Source organism: Sapajus apella, unplaced genomic scaffold (genome assembly GCF_009761245.1).
Source record: "Sapajus apella isolate SASKATOON/1434 unplaced genomic scaffold, GSC_monkey_1.0 scaffold29, whole genome shotgun sequence".
NCBI classification, from domain to species: domain Eukaryota; kingdom Metazoa; phylum Chordata; class Mammalia; order Primates; family Cebidae; genus Sapajus; species Sapajus apella.
Window position 1 is genome coordinate 13,970,196 of NW_022436969.1, and position 19,453 is coordinate 13,989,648.

Below are 19,453 nucleotides of genomic sequence, written 5' to 3' on the forward strand. Positions count from 1 at the left end.
AAGAATGCATATCCATGCATTGGAATGCAATTTAATAAGAAAAAGGAACAATATGTGTTACTATATGAATGAACCTCAAAACACGTAAAGCCAAACAGGACAGACATAAAAAACCAAAGAGATCCAGAAATGTCCAGAAAGACAAATCTATAGAGATAGAAGGTAAATTAGTGGTTGCAGAAGGCTAGACTGGGTATGGGAGAGGGAAATAGGGAGAAGAAATCGTTTTGGAGTAATGTAAATTTCTTCCTTCCTTCCCTCCTTCCTTCCTTCCTTCCTTCCTTCCTTCCTTCCTTCCTCCCTCCCTCCCTCCTTCCCTTTATTCCTTCCTTCCTTCTTTCCTGCCTTCTCTCCCTCCCTCCCTCCTTCCTTCCCCTCTTCCCTTCCTGCCTGCCTGCCTTGCCTTCCCTCCCTCCCTCTCTTCTTATTCCTTTTTCCTCTCCTCCTCCTTCTTCTCCTCCTCCTCCTTATCTTCCTTCTCCTCCTTCTCCCCTTTCCTTCCCTTCATTCCCTCCCCTCCCTTCCCTTTCCCTCCCCCCCAAGGTTCTTTCTTTCCTTCTTTTCTCTCTTTTTTCTTTCTTATTCTGGAGGCCAGGTCTCATTCTATCACCCAAGCAGTGGTGCAATCACGATTCATTGCAGCCTCGACCTCCTGGGATCAAGCAATCCTCCCACCTCAGCCTTTCAAGTAGTTGGGACTACAGGCATGCACCACACCCAGTTGATTGTTTTTAGTTTTTGTAGAGATGGGGTCTTGCTATGTTGCCCAGGCTGGTCTCAAACTCCTGGGCTCAAGCGATCCTCCTGTCTTGGCCTTCCAAAGTGCTGAGATTACAGGCGTGAGCCACTGCACCCGGTCAAAATTTTCTAAAAGTGAAGTGTGGGTAATTGTTGCCCAACTTGGTAAATATACTAAAAAGCACCAAATTGTATACTTGGCATGAGTGAATTTTACGGTATGTAAATTATATCTCAAAAACACGTTTTTACAAACCTAATATATATCACTTAAAATAAATTTATAAGTGAAGTCTTTTTTCTAAAAGTTGTAAAATTCACAGTATGATTGCTGAAATTTACCTTTCCAGTTTTGCCTTTTCCATTTATCTTTTCAATTCTCTCACACCATCCTCTGATAAACTGAGAATCTTTCCATTTCCTTAATTTGTGGATTTGAAAGCTGGCTTAAGTGTAAATTTTAAGTTGGAACACCTTCGCCCTGTCCATAGTTAGTAATGTGAGGTCTGGCCTAAACTTGGCAAAGAGGCACCATTCTGGGCGTGGGCACTGAGAAATGTTGAGGAACCCTAGACTATGTCAGGGTTCCCAGGAAAAGTTCACGAAGGAAGCACCATAGCATGACAAGATTTTTTGAACAGCCAGCGATGTTCCCTGGCTCTGGTAAAACAACGGAAAGCAGAAGCAAAGATTTAGCTTAGTTCATCCTCATCTAGCTAGGTTTATCCTGGTGATTTGGCTAAACAACCACACTTGCTAATTGCAGTCTGTCAGTTCTCACTGCCATTTACCCAGAAGGCCAGCTCCTCTCTTCCCTGGCGATACAGACTTTTTCATGATGCTTTTGTGGCGGAGAAAGCCTGACACATTTTTCAGATGTTATAGATATTCAGATATCTTTATCAGTTGCTGGTCTGAGACAGAATTCAGTGTTCATTTGTATTGTTCAATGTTGATGTGGTATGGCCTGCTAACTGTCCCCAGTAATCATCCTTCCTGCTTCCTTTTTAGTACCAGGACCCCTGAGTATTAGCAGAAAACATGGCTGGCTAACAAGAGATGATACATCCTAGCTCCCCTCACTGTGAAGTGTGTGCATGTGCTAAGTGTGTACCAAGCAGAAGTGATGTGTGCAATTCGGCCTCTGCCCCTCCCCTCCCTTTTTTTCCCTTCCCCATAGGCTGGGATGGGAGCCTGGGACAGTACCCCAGGGAACAGTGCAATAACAACATAGAGGGGACCTGGGAAGAGGCATCTGGATCATACCCAACCTCCTCACACAGGAGAGAAACAAACCTTTTATTTCATTTCAGCAGCTTAGTCTAGATCCTGATTAAAATCCTGGGTTAGCCACTGGAAGACCTCTAACCTAGTTCCACTTCTCCTTCTAATTAACTGAAGTTTTTGGCAAATTATTGTACTTTTTTGAGCCTTATTTTCTGCATCTTAAAATTAAGGGGTTGTGCTAGGATGAGAATCCTAACATTCTTTGAGCCATCAACTCCTTTGACAAACTGGTAAATGTATTACTTCTGAGAGTAATACATTTAAACACATAAAATAAAACGCATGTGATTACCAAAAAACTTAATTATATATTGAAATATAGTTCTAATCACAGATCCTTTGGAAGTCTGTGGATCCCAGTTGAGTACTCAAAATGTTTATGAGTTTACGATTCTATTTAGTGCATGACAGATAAAAATGAGCAAGTCTACCTGCATTATTAATATTTTAAATTTTCTCTATATTATGAGGCCTTAACATCTGAGACACTTTCTGGCTAAGGAGGGCCTGCCTGCCTTCCTGAGGTAAGACAATTCTTAGGGCCCAGAAGGGAGCATGACTGATATGTAAACTAGTCACTTCAGCCACGCCTCCTTTATCTGGCCTGTAGAAGCCAAGAAGCAATATTACTCTGCCTTAATCATCTCTGGGGCCAGGTACCAGGCAAGTAGGGACCACACCTGTAACTTAGAGCTTACTGAAATTATTTGAACTAGCCAATCCTAACCTGTTTACTTGCCCTACTTTCCTTTCCCAAGGAAACTCCAAAAAGGCCTTGGTCTATGCAGTCCTTTGCCCCTCCTGACCCTTCTGACTCCTGACTGCCCTTTTCCACGTGGTCCTGCTATTCCTGTTTCTAGGACCTGTGAGCGTTATAGACGTTGTTTTCTTGCGCCTCTTCTGGACCTCTTCTTATGACGGTACCTAACTGTCCCATAAAAAAACAGAATACTACCCTGTTAGCCTGAAAGTGCTAATGGTCTTCTAAAGTGCTAGGATCCTGTGGAGGAATAATATTCCACTTGTACGTATCCAATCCATTTAAGACACCACTGAAAAAAAGAGACTCCTAAAGTCAACAATTATGGTTTGTCTCAAGAATTAAGCTGAAACCCCTTTCTTCCTAGTTCATCAAAACAGAGACTATAAAGTTCAGTTATAGGCCAAGAGGACTGAAATAAAATAATAAATTTACTCTCTGAAATGCATATTAAAGGCTTACACCCAAAATCACACATCCCTCTTTTGCAGCAGCTTCCTTAAACTGAGCTGGCTGGTATTGTTAGGATTTAGTATTTCCACCTGAACAGCCATAGGCAACCGTACTAGTGGCTCCCACATGGTGAAGAAAGTCCTGATATTAATGATAGTAACATGGTCTGGAAAATGGTGACTTTTGAGTTGGTGCCCTCAGGTTTTACCTTTTACACTAGTTCTACTTTTTTTGTTTTGCTTTGAGACAGAGTCTCACCCTGTTACCCAGGCTGGAGTGCAGTGGCACAATCTCAGCCAACTGGAACTTCTGCCTGCCAGGCTCAAGCCATCCTCCCACCCCAGCCTCCCAAGTAGCTGAGACTACAAGCGCGGACCACCATGCCTGACTAATTTTTTCGTATTTTTTGTAGAAACGGGGTTTTACCATGTTGCCCAGGCTGGTGTCAAACTCCTGAGCTCAAGTGATCCACCTGTCTCAGCTTCCCAAAGTGCTGGGATTACAGGCATGAGCCACTGGGCCTAGGTTTATTTTAATGGAAACTAACATATTCTTATTCAATGTAAACTGCAGTAATTTTCTTTTTTTCTTTCTCTTATCTTTTTTTTTTTTTTTGAGACAGGAGGGTCTCGTTTCATCTCCCAGGCTGGAGTGCAGTGGTATAATCATAGCTCACTGCAGCCTTGATCTCCCAGGCTTAAGTGATCCTCCCTCTTCAGCCTCCCAAGTAGCTGGGACCACAGGTGCATGCCATCATGCCCAGCTAATTTTTTTTTAAAAATTGTAGAAATGGGTTCTCACTTATGTTACTAGGCTGGTCTCAAATGCCTGGGTTAAAGAGATCCTCCGACCTTGGCCTCCCAAAGTGCTGGGATTACAGGCATGAACCATTGCACCTGGCCAGAATTTTCAAATGACTCTTTCATCATTACAAAACATGTTTGAACTGTTTTGTAATCAAAAACTGCTTTGGCTTTAGTGTATTAAATAGTTAGGTGTTTTGCTTTTTGCTGGGACTTACCTCGAACAAAGACATAAGCACTATATTGTTCATAATATTCTCCCATCCGTACACGGATTGTATAGAGTCCTTCATCTTCTTTGTTGAGATGCGAAAATGTCAGTGTGGCCCGCTCTCCACTCCAAAGTGTTTGCACCCATTTTGATGGAGAAAGAGGTACTCCTAGAAATTTATAAAAAGTAAGCAAATTAACTTATTTTTGCTTTATTACTTCCTTCTTGTCTCCTCTCCATTCCTCTCCTTAGCCTTTTCTTTTCTTTTTTTTGAGACAGAATCTCGCTCTGTTGCCAGGTGCCAGGCTGGAGTGCAGTGGTGCAGTCTTGGCTCACTGCAACCTCTGCCTCCTGGGTTCAAGCAATTCTCCTGCCTCAGCCTCCCGAGCAGCTGGGACAACAGGCGCGTGTCACCACACAGGCTAATTTTTGTATTTTTAGTAGAGATGGGGTTTCACTGTGTTGGCCAGGATGGTCTCGATCTCTTGACCTCGTGATCCACCCGCCTCGGCCTCCCAAAGTGCTGGGATTACAGGCATGAGCCACTGTGCTCGGCCCTCTCCTCAGCCTTTCACATGTTGAAAGTGATTTAGCTACTAGAGGAAGTCTCTAGGACTTTGAGCCATTCCGATATGCTTACACTGGTAAAAATACTGGACCAAAAGTAAGGGGATCAGAGGCAGACGCATAATCTGCTAGGGCCTGGTGCAAAATTAGATTTCAAGGCCCCTTGTTCAAAAAGCAGAGAAAAAATGCAATTAAAGTGCAATTTTAAAAAGTGCAATTAAACTAAAATATGTCTTATTCCTTTAAAAATATTGTATTACTTATAATAATATAATAGGGGTAATACAGTTGCAAAAAGTCATATTTTGGTACCATAATTTTATATGGAATCAATAATAATATGTTACTAGTATGATAACTTGATTGATAAGATATTTCTGGCCTGCTTTTCTGCAAATTCATTTATTAGTCATCAAAATGTATGCTTTTAGCAACTTCATTTCAAATCTATATAATTAAAAGCAACATCAGTCACTCTTTAGAAATGTAAGCTCATGAATGAATTTCCATAATATTTTTAGAAAGAACATTCTGCTGATGCAACTGTTACTGGAGCTGTTAAGAAAGTTACATAGGCTATGACAACATTGGTTAACTTTCTGAGAAACTATTTCAAAATATAAATTTTAGTAATCTAGAACTGATGATTCTTAAGGGACAATTATTCTAAAGAGATTTAACTCTTCATACAAATCAGTTTCATGTAAATCTCAATTTAATTTTAAGAGTGAATTTGTACGGTTTCATTTTAATGCTTTGACCAATATGGCTTATAATTTTCGTGGAGGACATACTACAAGCCGAACATGGTTTTGTGATTTGTATATAATTCAGGATGTTTATGTATTTACTACTGTATCTTCAATTACAAGTGGTAATTTTAAAACTGTCTTCCTTGTTAATAATAAGCTTATCCAAAGTTTCATATGAAAATGTTCTTTTCCATCAAATGCTACAATCTTTAAATTTAATTTCTAATTCTAAGCCTCAAAACCAGAGATTCCAACCTTGAAGAAGTCTAATAACTGCCTTATGTGCTTTATTGCAGTGTCTACCTGTACACTTTTATTTTATAATATTTTACTAACAAAGTTTACTGTCCTATTGCCAGCAGTTCCTGTCCCCATGCCCAGGCCAGGAGTTAATATCTGTGCAGATCCCACAGAGCTGAGTTCTAGGGGAGGCCGGACAAGCTGGCCCCACACTGTGTCCCTGTGCTGCCTCCACACTGAGCCCCTTCTCTCCTCTGCAGCCATGGGACCCATCACCACTGCTGCTGCTGCTGGTGCCACCACCATTGCTAATTCCCATCTGACCCTAGGTTCTGGTCTCTGCCATCATCTTGAAATGCCATGGTGCCACAGACTGCCCCAGGTGCTCATGTGCACACCTGAAGACCACACCTGCTGCCTGGTGCTCACACTGCCCACTCCCCACTGTGCCCTGGAAGCCTGAGTCTGCATGGCCACTCCAATCACGTGCATGTGCCATAGTCCCTTTGGACTCCATGTATAAAACACAAGGTCAAAGATAAAGTGATTATGAACTTCAAGGGGGTGACAGCAGAGCGCTAAATGAACCCCAGGTCTCTTGGTCCTGTAGGATGGCACCGTTCACAGGCCCAAAAAGTCAGCTCTGGAAAGACCTATATCTCAGCCTGATCTCTTTCTATCTGATTTTTTTTTTTTTAATTTTTATTTGAGAAGGAGTCTCTCTCTGTCACCCAGACTAAAGTGCAGTGGTGTGATCTCAGCTCACTGCAACCTCTGCCTCTTGGGTTCAAGTGATTATCATGCCTCAGCCTCCCGAGTAGGTGGGATTACAGGCACTCATCACCATGCCTGGCTAATTTGTGTGTGTGTGTGTGTATATATATATATATATATACATATATATATATATATATATATATATATATAGGTTTTTTTTAGTAGAGATGGAGTTTTACTATGTTGGCCAGGCTGGACTCTAACTCTGGACCTCAAGTGATCCGCCCACCTTGGCCCCCCAAAGTGCTGGGATTATAGGCCTGAGCGATGGTGCCCAGCTCAGTCCAATCTCTTTCATTAACTAATTATGTAACTTTAAGCAAATTACTTAACCTCTTTGTGCCTTTGTTTTTTTACCTGAACAAAATGGAGTTTGAATAATAAATAGTAATACGAATAATAATAATAAAGTATCTTACAGGAAAATACTGCAAAGCATTATCATTAACTATTTTTTCTTTCATTTTTTTTCTGTATTTTTGCAAAATTTATTTTCTAAAACAATTAAACAGAAAAATTATATGATGATCTTACTAGCACACTACTAAATGTGTCTGGAATTTTAAAGTGTTTAAGAGCTTAAAAATATAATCCGCTGTAGAAATAAACCTAGTGAAGACTTTAAGATAAATTAGAAAGGATGATGAAAGTCCCTGGGCCCTATTCATTGCTCTCTCCATGACACATCTTCTATTAGCTAGGACCTAGCATGGGCCTCACAGATAATTATCTATGTAGGCCCATGCTAGTTCCTAGCATTAAATTTCTTTAATGCCAATGCCTTTTTCAATACCTAGGCATAAAAGGAGGCAGACAGGTAAGAGAAAGTACAAATTTTCTCATGAGGCTTTTTTCTATATTAGACCTAATAAAGACAATATAAAAGGAGGCAGGCACATGGTAATGAAAAGATCTCCAGGCTTAGAGTGAAAACCAGCAGGTCTGGAGGTCTCCCGTGGCCAGAATTTGGCTGTGTGATTTGGGGCAATCCCTTATTCTCTTCAGACAGTTTATATGGCTTGGTCTATTCTATGAGATACTCTAGTATAGAAACTCAGTGTATTTGGACCTAAGATTTATTGTTATTTTATTTTATGTTTTTTTGTTTTGTTTTCTTTTGAGACGGAGTCCTGCTCTGTCACCCAGGCTGGAGTGCAGTGGCGCAATCTCAGCTCACCGCAACTTCTGCCTTCAGAGTTTAAGCGATTCTCCTGCCTCATCCACCCAAGTACCTGGGACTACAGGTTTGCGCCACCCCACCCAGCTAACTTTTGTATTTTTTGGTAGAGACAGGGTCCCACCATGTTGGCCAGGCTGGTCTCAAACTCCTGACCTCAGGTGATGAGCCCCCCTTGGCCTCCCAAAGTGCTGGGATTACAGGCATGAGCCACTGTGTCCAGCCTATTGTTATTTTAGAAATAACACTATTTCTTAAGTCCAATGCTTCAACTCATCAACTTATTTTGATAGCTTTTTTGTTTTATTTTGCTTTGATTGGGTTTGACTGGAGTGTTACTTTAAATAGACTTTAACCCAAATGGAGTTTAAAAGAGGAAATTAAATCCTTATGTCTTTCTCACACCAAAGTATCATGGCTCTAGTCCCTTTGGAAGCAAAGTGGGATTGAATTGTGATTTAAAGCCAGAGTCAGAGGAACCGACAACAGAAGGATTTTCTTTCTGTTCTACCAGCCTGCTATAATATGATGCAAAACAAAAGGATCATTTTATCTATTTTTGTGTCCTTAAGGGACCATGAGTGTAACTTGGATATACTGTATACAACAGAATATACTTACCAAAAATTTTAAAATTATAAAAAGACTTTAATACATTAAAATAAAAGTTCGAGGGTCTGAAATTCTTCTTAATGTACTCTTCTGGTTAATTAAAATAATATCAGAATTTTATTGTTTCATAAGTATCAGGATTTTACTGTTTCATAAGTATTTTTTAAAGTTACATATCATTTCTGTGGTATAAATAAATCTATGAAGATGGGCATTTTACCAAATGGATTGACTGACAAAATGAATATACATTCTTTTTATTCTTTTTCTTCTTGAGACTGTCACCCTGTCGCCCAGATGAGTGCAATGGTGCCATCTCCGCTCACTGCAGCCTCTGCCTCTTGGGTTCAAGGAATTCTTTGCCTCAGCCTCCTGAGTAGCTGGGATTACAGGTGCCCGCCACCACGCCTGGCTAATTTTTGTATTTTTAGTAGAGATGGGGTTTTGTCATGTTGGCCAGTCTGGTCTCAAACTTCTGACATCAGGTGATCCACCAGCCTTGGCCTCCCAAAGTGCTGGGATTACAAGCATGAGCTACTGCATCTGGCCGAATATACATTCTTTATGATTCTTTCCATATCTTACTTATTAAAAAGAAAATATCATCTCCAGAAATATGAAAGTGTTGCTGCTTTGCTATACATGTAAAAACCTTTTAATCGTGTAATAGATGGTTCCCTCTAACTTCCAGATTCCCTCTAACTTCCAGCTCTGATAAACAGATCTGCAAGATCTGCAATCTGGTCTACAAATTCCTTCAAATAAGAGCCTAAGTAAGCATCCATCGTAAAGACTCACCATTTCTGTACCACTGGATCTCTGGCTGGAAATGTTTAATTTCAGGAGTGATGACTACACGACAGCCTAGACTCATGGTCTCTCCCTCTCTCCCAAAAGACACATCAAATTTGTCATCAAAGTGGATCTCAAATTTGGATGCATAACCATATGGGGTCACAGCAACTGGGTACAAAAAAACAAATATCAGTAATTTTTTTCTTCATCAAAGAGACACAAGCATTTTAATAAGCACAGGCAGAAAGCAGTCACAGCAAAGAAATGAACAAATGAGAAAACGATTTATCTGGGCCAAAATGAAACCCTATATAAGAACTATTTAGAAAAAATGCATGTATCATTTGTATGGAAATTCTTGCTTTATTGGTTAATAGCTTGTTTTTATTATTGTAATGAATAAAATTTAAAGGGTCAGGTTTAAAGTCTTAAGTGCAAATTAATACCACATTTAGCCTAGACTTAAACCTTTTGCGGCAACATAATGCACTTTTTAATTTTAGATGTTGAGTTAATTTAAACTCTACTGCTTGTACTCTTGGGCCAAAATAGCTATATCCATTATTCATAAAAATGGAGTTTTTCATCTGACAAGAGATTCATAACCAGAATGTATAAGAAGCTTAAAGAATTCAATAGCAAAAAATTCAAGTAATCCAATTTAAAAATGAGCAAAAGCTCTGAACAGACATTTCTAAAAAGAAGACATACAAATGGCCAACAGGTATATGAAAAAATGCTCAACATCGCTAATCATCAGAGAAATGCAAATCAAAACCACAATGAGGTGTCATCTCACCCCAATTAAAATGTATCCAAGAGACAGGCAATAATGCTGACAACGACGTGGATGAAAGGGAAGCCTCTTACACTGTTTGTGGGAATGTAAATTAGTACAGCCACTATGAAGAACAGTATGGAGGTTTCTCAAAAACTCAAAATAAAATTACCATATAATCCGGCAATCCCACTGCTGGGTATATATCCTAAAGAAAGGAAATCAATATGTAGAAGAGACATGTGCACTCCCATGTTTATGGCAGCACTTTTTACAATAGGCCAGGATGTGAAATTAACCTAAGTATTCGTCCATGGCTGAATAAATAAAGAAAATATGGTACATACACCCAGTGGAATGTTATTCAGCCAAAAAAAGATTGAAATCCTGTCATTTGCAACAACACGGATGGAACTAGAGTACGTTACATTAAGGGAAGTAAGCCAGGCACAGAAGAACTGCTATCAAATCAAATGTGAGAGCTAAAAAGAATTGAACTCATTGAGATAGAGAGTAGAATGATGGTTACCAGAGGCTGGGGAGCATAGTGTGATGGAGAATAAAGTAGGGTTAGTTAATGGGTACAAAAATACAATTAGATAGAAGGAATAAGATCTAGTGTTTGGGAGCACAATAGCATAACTACAGTTAACAATTTATTTCATATTTTCAAACAATGGGAAGAGTGGAATTGGAATGTCCCTAATACAAACAAATAAGACATGCTTGAGATGATGGATGTTCCAGTTACCCTGATTTGATCATTACACATTGTATGCTTGTATCAAAATATCACATGTACCTCATCAATATGTACAACTACTATGTATCCATAAAAATAAAAATCATTTTTAATTAAATAATTTTAATGGAGTTTTTAAATAAGTTGCTTCAGTTTCTTTAATGATCTGATTAAAACATATTATAAGAAATATTGGGAGAAAATGGAAAAGTTTAAAACATTCTAACTTTTAAAAATATTATTCTCAGAAATATTTATTGATTGAGTAAATGCGGCCTGCATCATCAACTCTCCTAGGTTTTATTTTTTCACCAAAGAAACGACTTGGGAAAGAAACGACCATTTACTGATTACATGCCAGGCACCTCACATTTGACATATCAAATATTCGTTGCAACAACTCTATGCCACAGATATTATCTTCTTCCTCTCTTTCAGGTGGGAATATGGAAGTTCACAAAAGTAACACACACATAATACCAGAATTTCACAGACAGCATGTGTGAAATTGAAATTCACACTCATAACTTCACAACTCCAAAACTTAGTTCCTTTCTCACTTATTTTGTTTCTCTTCCTAAGACTTCCTTCATTGCTCTTGAAAATGTAAGCTGGGCCAGACGTGGTGGCTCAGGCCTGTAATCCCAGCACTTTGGGAGTCCGAGGCGGGTGGATTACCTGAGGTCAGGAGTTTGAGACCAGCCTGGCTGACATGAAACCCGTCTCTACTAAAAATACAAAAATTAGCTGGGCATAGTGGCGTGCACCTGTAATTCCAGCTACTCAGGAGGCCAAGGCAGGAGAATTCCTTGAAACTGGGAGGTGGAGGTTGTAGTGAACCAAGATCGTGCCATTGCACTCCAGCCTGGGTGACAAGAGCTAAACTCCATTTCAAAAAAAAAAAAAAAAAGAAAGAAAAGAAAAAGAAAATACAAACTAACATTTATTGAGTTCAACTTAGACCAAGTATTGGTCCAAGCATTTAATACCTACTAACATAAACCCCATAATAATGCTATTAGGTAAGTACTACTTAATATCCACATTTTATAGAAGAAGAAACTGATGCATAGGAGGACAAAATAACTGACCACATTCCCCTGCAGAGCCAGATTTGCACTGGCTGGCCATTTCAGTACTCCTGGCCAGTACATTGTACTGTCTTGATTTTGTGTGTTCCCAGGTAAACCTAATCAACAGTGAAATCGCTTCTCTTTGGAAGCACGTCTCCCATCTGCCTCACTTTTATGTGTTGATGTCCATTGAGACCAGAGAGAGAAAAACAACTTGACAGATCTTGCACAGTGCTGGGAGGATGGGCTGGTTCCAGAGTTGCCTTAGGGCGTAGAGGTGAGGGTTACTAGGAGAGCCCGTAGTGGCCCAGATGTTCCAGACCCAGCTGGAAAGGCAAGTAGGCCCCCTAGAAACAGACCTAACTTTTAGGTTCTCTTCTATATCTAAGATTGGACTGGGCTGTCTGAAGTAACTTTGGGGTTCAGTAGGAGGCACCCCAGTTTAACAACCAGAAGACAACACATCATTCCGTTGTCATGTCCTCAATCTTTTATCACACGTACTTACTATCCTGGGAAAAATGGTTTAGGGCAGGGGTTGGGAAGTTTGTAGGGCAAATCTAGAATGCCTCTTGTTTAGACAATTAAGAATGGTTTTTTATGTTTAGTGGTTGAAAAAAATAAAAAGAAATACAATGTTTTGTGACGTGAAAGGTCACAGAAGCTTTAAATTTCAATGTTCATAAAGAAGATTTTATTTTATTTATTTATTTATTTATTTTTTTGGGACGGAGTTTCGCTCTTGTTACCCAGGCTGGAGTGCAATGGCGCGATCTCGGCTCACCGCAACCTCCGCCTCCTGGGTTCAGGCAATTCTCCTGCCTCAGCCTCCTGAGTAGCTGGGATTACAGGCACACACCACCATGCCCAGCTAATTTTTTTTTGTATTTTTAGTAGAGACGGGGTTTCACCGTGTTGACCAGGATGGTCTCGATCTCTTGACCTCGTGATCCACCCGCCTCGGCCTCCCAAAGTGCTGGGATTACAGGCTTGAGCCACTGCGCCCGGCAGAAGAAGATTTTGTTAGAACACAGCCATGTTCATTCATTCTCCTACTGTATGGCTGCTTTTGTGTTACAGAGGCAGAGTTCAGTGGTTGTGACAGAGACCATATGGCCCACGAAGCCTACAATATTTACAGTCTAGTCCTTTACAGAAAATGTTTGCTGACTCCTTGTTTAAAATAATGGTTTAGAATTTAAAAGACCAGGTTACACATCCCTATTCTACCACTCTGTGTGGTCTTGCCCCGCTATTTAACCTCTCTAAACTATTTCCTCACATATATAGCACAGACAGAAATGCAACTACTTCATAAGCTTTTGGGAAACATTAAATGAATCAATGTATATAAAAAATGTGTTAGTACATTGTCTTGCAGAACTGATCAATAAATGTTAACTATTAGAACAAACCCAAGAGCCCAGGCTGGAGTGCAGTGGCATGATCTCGGCTCACTGCAACTTCCGCCTCCCCAGTTCAAGCGATTCTCCTGCCTCAACCACCTGAGTAGCTTGGATTACAGGTGCCCACAACCACGCCTGGTTAATTTTTCTATTTTTAGTAGAGACAGGGTTTCACCATGTTGGCCCAGTCTGGTCTGAACTCCTGACCTCAGGTGATCCACCCGCCTTGGCCTTGCAAAGTGCTGGGATTATAGGCGCGAGCCACCATGCCTGGCCCCGACTATTCTATCTCAGCATAAATCAAGAGATGGGAGAAGAACATGATTTGGGATGTGCTTCTCCGTTGCGCTACTAGTCAACCCTTCTCACTCATGGGGATGATACCAATGATTGCAACTTGGGATATTAAATGAGAAGCTCCATTCCATGAAATCAGTGCAGTAGGTCAATATACAGACATCAAGCTAAACAGGTGAAAAAGAGCTATCAACCATTTTCAAAACTACCATTTATTTTTTAATGTGTGAAAACTAAGTTAGGGCTTGACTACCTTTTTCAGTCTGACCACTATATCATTATTTTAACAACCATAAAGATTTGGCTTTTATTGCTTCCCATAAATAGAAGTTCTGATGTAAATGAAATGACATTCACAAATTTGCAAATTACCACTGACTAGAATATTGTCAATAGGTTTTTATTTAATCACATTTAGACTTCATTTTAGATTGCACTTTATAACTTAAGGCATTTATTTATTCATCCATTATTGAATACCTACTCTGTGGCAGGCCCTGGGGTTTAGAGATAAAAGGTCTAACCTTGCCTTCAAGTGGCTCATGGACCAGTGGGAGAGACTGACACACAATGGGTAAGAGTGTCCAGCCTCACTGACGCTCTGACAAGATGCCGTGGCCTCACCTAGGACACCTAACCCTGACTGGGTAGGGTTTAGGGGTGGCAGTGGGGGTGAGACTTGATTTCTTAAGAAAGTGATGCCCATCTGGATAGTTAAGGGTGAGTAAGAGTGCTTTGATATAGTCTAGACTCGGGTGTGTGTGTGTTTGGTTACGTCATTCTGCCCAGGTTTGTATAATGATCTTTCTCAGTTTAACTCCGAAAGACTTAAATGCATTTGCGATTTTTAGCCCATCGTATCTGGACTTTAATAAAACCATAAAAAAGCAATTAGATTCAGAAAGAGAATAGTAACCAAAGAATCTAAAAAAAAATAATAAAATAACCGCAGATACCTACTATATCCATCCTAGCATATACTATGTTATATATAATACATATTTATTTCAGCATTATGGACTAGCTTATTATGCCATATTGAACACAGAGGTGACACTTAGCAAATATGTTTTTAAACTTACAGCTGAGAGGCATGGTGGAAACCCCAGCATGGAAGCGAGTCTCATCAAACTCTCCCTTATACCCTAGAGAAGAAAACAGAAATACATGTGAACTGCTTTGTGACAGATTATTTTAAAACAATAGGGAGAAATTAAAAAAAAAAAGTAGCAAACCTACTCTTCACCACAACTGAAGCGTATGCCGAAAGCTCTCCTTTAACATTCATCGCCGAGGCCCGGTACTGAGCTGTATCTTCAAAATCGCATCTGAAAGAACAGATGGAAATGAACATCCATCACAGTGACAGTCCTTGTAATTACTAGCCGTTCCATCAGGGAACTCTATGCTATCGCAGCCCCCTGCAAATCAGTGGCTAACACGTGGCTCTTTGGCTCTCCTGGTACAGCTATTGTCTCTGATCTAGCTACCTGTGGGATATTACCTAGTCCAAGTGATCTGCTGCAGTTTCATGCCAGCAGTATAGGGTGGGGAGAGAACACCTATAGTTCACTGTGACCCTAGTCTAGGTTCATTTAAAATGTCAAAAAAAAAAAGCTTTGGGAGGCCAAGGCGGGTGGATCATGAGGTCAGGAGTTCGAGACCAGCCTGGCCAATATGGTGAAACTCCATCTCTACTAAAAATACAAAAAATTAGCTGGCCATGATGGCACACACCTGCAGTCCCAGCTACTCTGGAGGCCGAGGCAGTAGAATTGCTTGAACCCGGAAGGTGGAGATTGCTTTGAGCCAAGATTGCACCACTGTACTCCAGCCTGGGTGACAGAGTGAGACTCTGTCTCAAAAAAAGAAAAAAAAAAGGTCAAAAAAGTCAACCAAGTGCTAGGCACATAAATTATAGAGTGAACAGCATTATACTCTACTTATCTAAAGTTGCACTAGGAGGAGAAAATGTGCAGGCGTGTACCTTTGTAGCAGGTAACTACCCAGAGGCACACTGGAGGGTGTGGTCCCTGCTGTCCTGCCCTTGTGGTGGGTTTCAGTCTGGGGGCAACAGGAAAGAGAAAGAAGTAGTCCCTCCATGTAGATTCCCACAACTACCCTGAGCCCAGCTGGTCTATGTGTTCTAGCTTCGAACCTCAACTAAGTTATTTACACTTCATTTCCACTAAGGTTCAGGCCATACTTGGAGTTTCAGCTCACAGCACAACACAAGAAGTGTCATTTGGATGTTCTTCTAAGTTATAATACAGAAATTGGAATGTCTTATAAAAAACAGACCATTAGGGAGAGAATGGTCTCATGGAGAGATGAAGAGGCTAAAGTTTCAAAGCAGGTTGTTTTATGTCTTATCATTACCAGTTTCTCGTGTTCTTCATTATTCCTCAGGGTTCAGTTTCATTTGTGTAAACTTTTTTCTTGCTGAAATTTTACAGACATCAATAGAACCCCAGGAAGGCAAATACAGTTGCCCGTCTCATAACTACTTAATTTTGAAAGTGCTGCATCAGCAGAACCACCCACTGGCCGAACTGACCTGACTTTGGGTCAGGGTCAGTGCTTGGCAAATGTCACAGGTTCTAGCATTACTTGGCCAGCATCTCTGATCTGAGAAGAAGGCTATACATCCCTTGAGAATGAATGATATAAATTTCACCTTGACATTTATGCACGCCATGGGTTTATCTAAACTGAAAATGGTGGGGCTCGTTTAGCTGTTTCATTCACCTAATTAGGCTTGAATTTCAAAATCATCTTGGGAGGCATAATAAACGTTTGGGAACTTAGGAATTTTGATGTAGGTTTCGTTTTCAAATTTTGCTTTGGATTTTACTTTAAGCTTAAACATCTCAATATCTAGGCTGCTTCACATAAACACAGATTGACAGAGGGCATACTTTCCCATGGTTCCTGGCAATCTGAAGGAAAGAACATTATCTCCAAGTTAAGCCCGTATTCAATGCCACCTCCCTGGATCTCCATGGCCTTCATTTATTAAAAGCAAGAGAATGTGATGATGATATTGATTTGGGACTCAAACGATTATTAATGTAAATGCCTCTTTATGCAACCTATTTTCTTACTTACATCTAAGAAAAAATCTCAAGTATATAAAAAGATAAATTAAAAGATGCAAATTGTTTTTTTTCCTCATCATCTTTGACTAAATTCAAACATAAAATCACTTTGGGAGGTACTGTGCGCATGGTAAGGATCAGTCATACATATCACTTTCAGGTGTGCACCCAGAGAAGCACTGTATATGAATGTCCCTCATTGTGATCATGCAGCACTGGGAGGAAGTGGGGAGAGTGGCTGTTAACTGCAGGGCTGAGTCGCGTCCCTGAGCACTGTTGAGCAACACACGGACATTGATGTTATCTTACGCATTAATCTCCAGAGTGTGCATTCCATATCGACTCTCAATAATGTATTTTCCAGGGTTTGCATGGACATTTATTGGCACCTGGTTTTTATACCTATAACAGAATGGAAACAAAACGAAGTAAGTTGAAGTTAAGTAACTTCGTGATTAAACACACACATACAATTCTTGTTCTTGCAGGAACACCTGGAAATAGGGCATTGAGGGTAGCAGTAGCATCAATTAAACAAATGGAAATCGGGCAGGCATGGTGGCTCACTCCTGTAATCCCAGCACCTTGGGAGGCCGACACAGGTGGATCACATGAGGTCAGGAGTTTGAGACCTGCCTGCCCAACAAGGCAAAACCCCATTTCTACTAAAACTAAAAAAATTAGCCAGGCGTGGTGGCAGGCGCCTGTAATCCCAGCTACTCAGGAAGGTAAGGCAGGAGAATCGCTTGAGCCCAGGAGGTGGAGGTTGCAGTGAGCTGAGATCACACCACTGTACTCTAGCCTGGGTAACAAGAGCGAGACTCCATCTCAAAAATAATAATAATAAAATAAATAAATGTAAATCATATAAGCTTGTGTGAAGTGCCCCAGCAATATAGTAATACTTCCTGATGAAGTGCTTTCCCCTCCTCTGTAAACTTACATGAAAAATGTTGACCATTGACAACAATATGGCTGAATGTCACATAACAAAATGCAGTTACAAAACTGCAGATGCAGAATGATTGCTTTATATAGAATACAAAAACAAAAAGACTAATTAATGCTACTAGAAATCAGTAGTGTGTTGGGACGCATGAAGGAGTCTTCTTGGGTGCTGATAACGTTTATTGATTTGAGTGCCAGTTACATGGGTGTGTGCAATCTACAAATTCACTAAAGCTATACATTTATATATGATACACACTTTTTGGTGTGCATATTATACTACAATTAAAAAGCTTTTTAGGCCAGGCATGGTGGCTCATACATGTAATCCCTGTAATCCCTGCACTTTGGGAGGTGGAGGTGGGAGAATTGCTTGAGGCCAGGAGTTTGTTACCAGCCTGGGGAATAAGCGAGACCCTGACTCCACAAAAACTACAAAATATTAGCTGAGTGTAAACCTATAGGCCCAGCTACTCTGGAATAGCTTCAGCCTGAGAAGTTAAGGCTGCAGTGAACTGTGATCATGTCACTGCACTCTAGCCTGGGCAACAGAGACCCTGTCTCAAAATAAATAAATAAACGAATAAGCTTTTAAACAAATTGAGAGGAAGGCTTTGTGTTGGGGGTTTTATTGCTGGCTGTCTGTGTAAAATGAGAGCAAAATATTATTCCTGCTAACATTCTAGCATGTTATTAGAAGCAATATCATTGTATTTTTTTTTTTTGAGACGGAGTTTCACTCTTGTTGCTCAGGCTAGAGCGCAATGGTGTGATCTCAGCTCACTGCAACCTCTGCCTCCAGGGTTCAAGCGAGCCTCCTGCCTCAGCCTCCCGAGCAGCTGGGATTATGGGTACCCGCCACTAAACCCAGCTAATTTTTTATATTTTCAGTAGAGATGGGGTTTCACCATGTTGATCAGGCTGGTCTTGAACTCCTGACCTCAGGTGATCCACCAGCCTCGGCCTTCCAAAGTGCTGGGATGACAGGCCTGAGCCACTGTGCCTGGCCTGCAATATCATTGTACTGAAAGATAATTATGTTTAAGGGTTTTATTCAATGTCATAAACAAACATGGCTCTTGCCTTGGAAGAATTTATAATACAAATCATGAAAGGAAACCTGACAAATAAGAGCTGAAAGCCTCCCTTTGTCTGACTGCTCCATGTCTGGTTAAGTCTCGCAGCCCTCAGTGACTGGACTCTGCAGAGGGGCCTCTCCCTGTCTTCTGGGTCTGTACGAGGTGCCTGAATTCTTCACCACTTCCTCATGTTCTCAGTAGCCAGTGGCTATGGTGCTGGACCAGGCTTTTCTACTTAAACCCTTTCCTGCCCAAAAAAGGAACTGGGTTTTACTTATTTCCCTTTCATACAGCCTACTTGGCATGCACAGATGATATAAATAACCCTGATAAACACCACTGACACAGAGAATTGACTATGAGCCAGGGAATGCTCTAAGTGCTTTATGTATGCATTGGTAAGTTCAGTCCTCACAATCGCCATATGAGATAGTGCTGTTTTTAACCTCATTTCTCAGATGAAGAAACCAAGGCATGAGGGTTTCAGGAACTTGCCCAGTCACACAGCCAGGAACAGCAAAGGGGGACTTTGACCCGGCAGCCTGGCTGCTGACCCATATTATGCTTCCATTTTCCAATTGTTCTCTCTGCATTTCATTTCTTCAGACTTGTGGACATGATCATAAGGAGGTTTGGGAGGAGGGAACATAATGGAAAGGGAAAGAAAGGAAGAATATTGGCTTCAGTCAGCTCCTTCCTTTCCCCAACTCTCTCTCACACATACACCCCTATGTCCCTAAAGCACATAGTTCATTTTCTACACTTAAAAAAAAAAAATCACTCTTCTCCATCTAGTAAAACCCCAACTCATGCTTCAAGATTCAGATCAAATGCCACTTCTTCAATAAACTTCTCCCTAA

At 40.6% G+C, this 19,453-nt stretch overlaps 1 protein-coding gene across 2 annotated transcripts in view; it reads right to left on the reverse strand.

Moving 5' to 3' along the window:
• Positions 1-19,453, reverse strand: part of MYOM1 (myomesin 1) — a 162,986-nt gene that overhangs the window by 95,278 nt on the left and 48,255 nt on the right. For both annotated transcript variants that reach the window (XM_032293278.1, XM_032293277.1), the window contains exons 6-10: positions 16,876-16,968; positions 14,708-14,796; positions 14,551-14,613; positions 9,176-9,340; positions 4,260-4,421 (exon numbers count right to left, since the gene is read on the reverse strand). In XM_032293278.1, the coding sequence (XP_032149169.1) occupies positions 4,260-4,421; positions 9,176-9,340; positions 14,551-14,613; positions 14,708-14,796; positions 16,876-16,968 (572 nt within the window). The remainder of the gene's footprint in view (positions 1-4,259; positions 4,422-9,175; positions 9,341-14,550; positions 14,614-14,707; positions 14,797-16,875; positions 16,969-19,453) is intronic.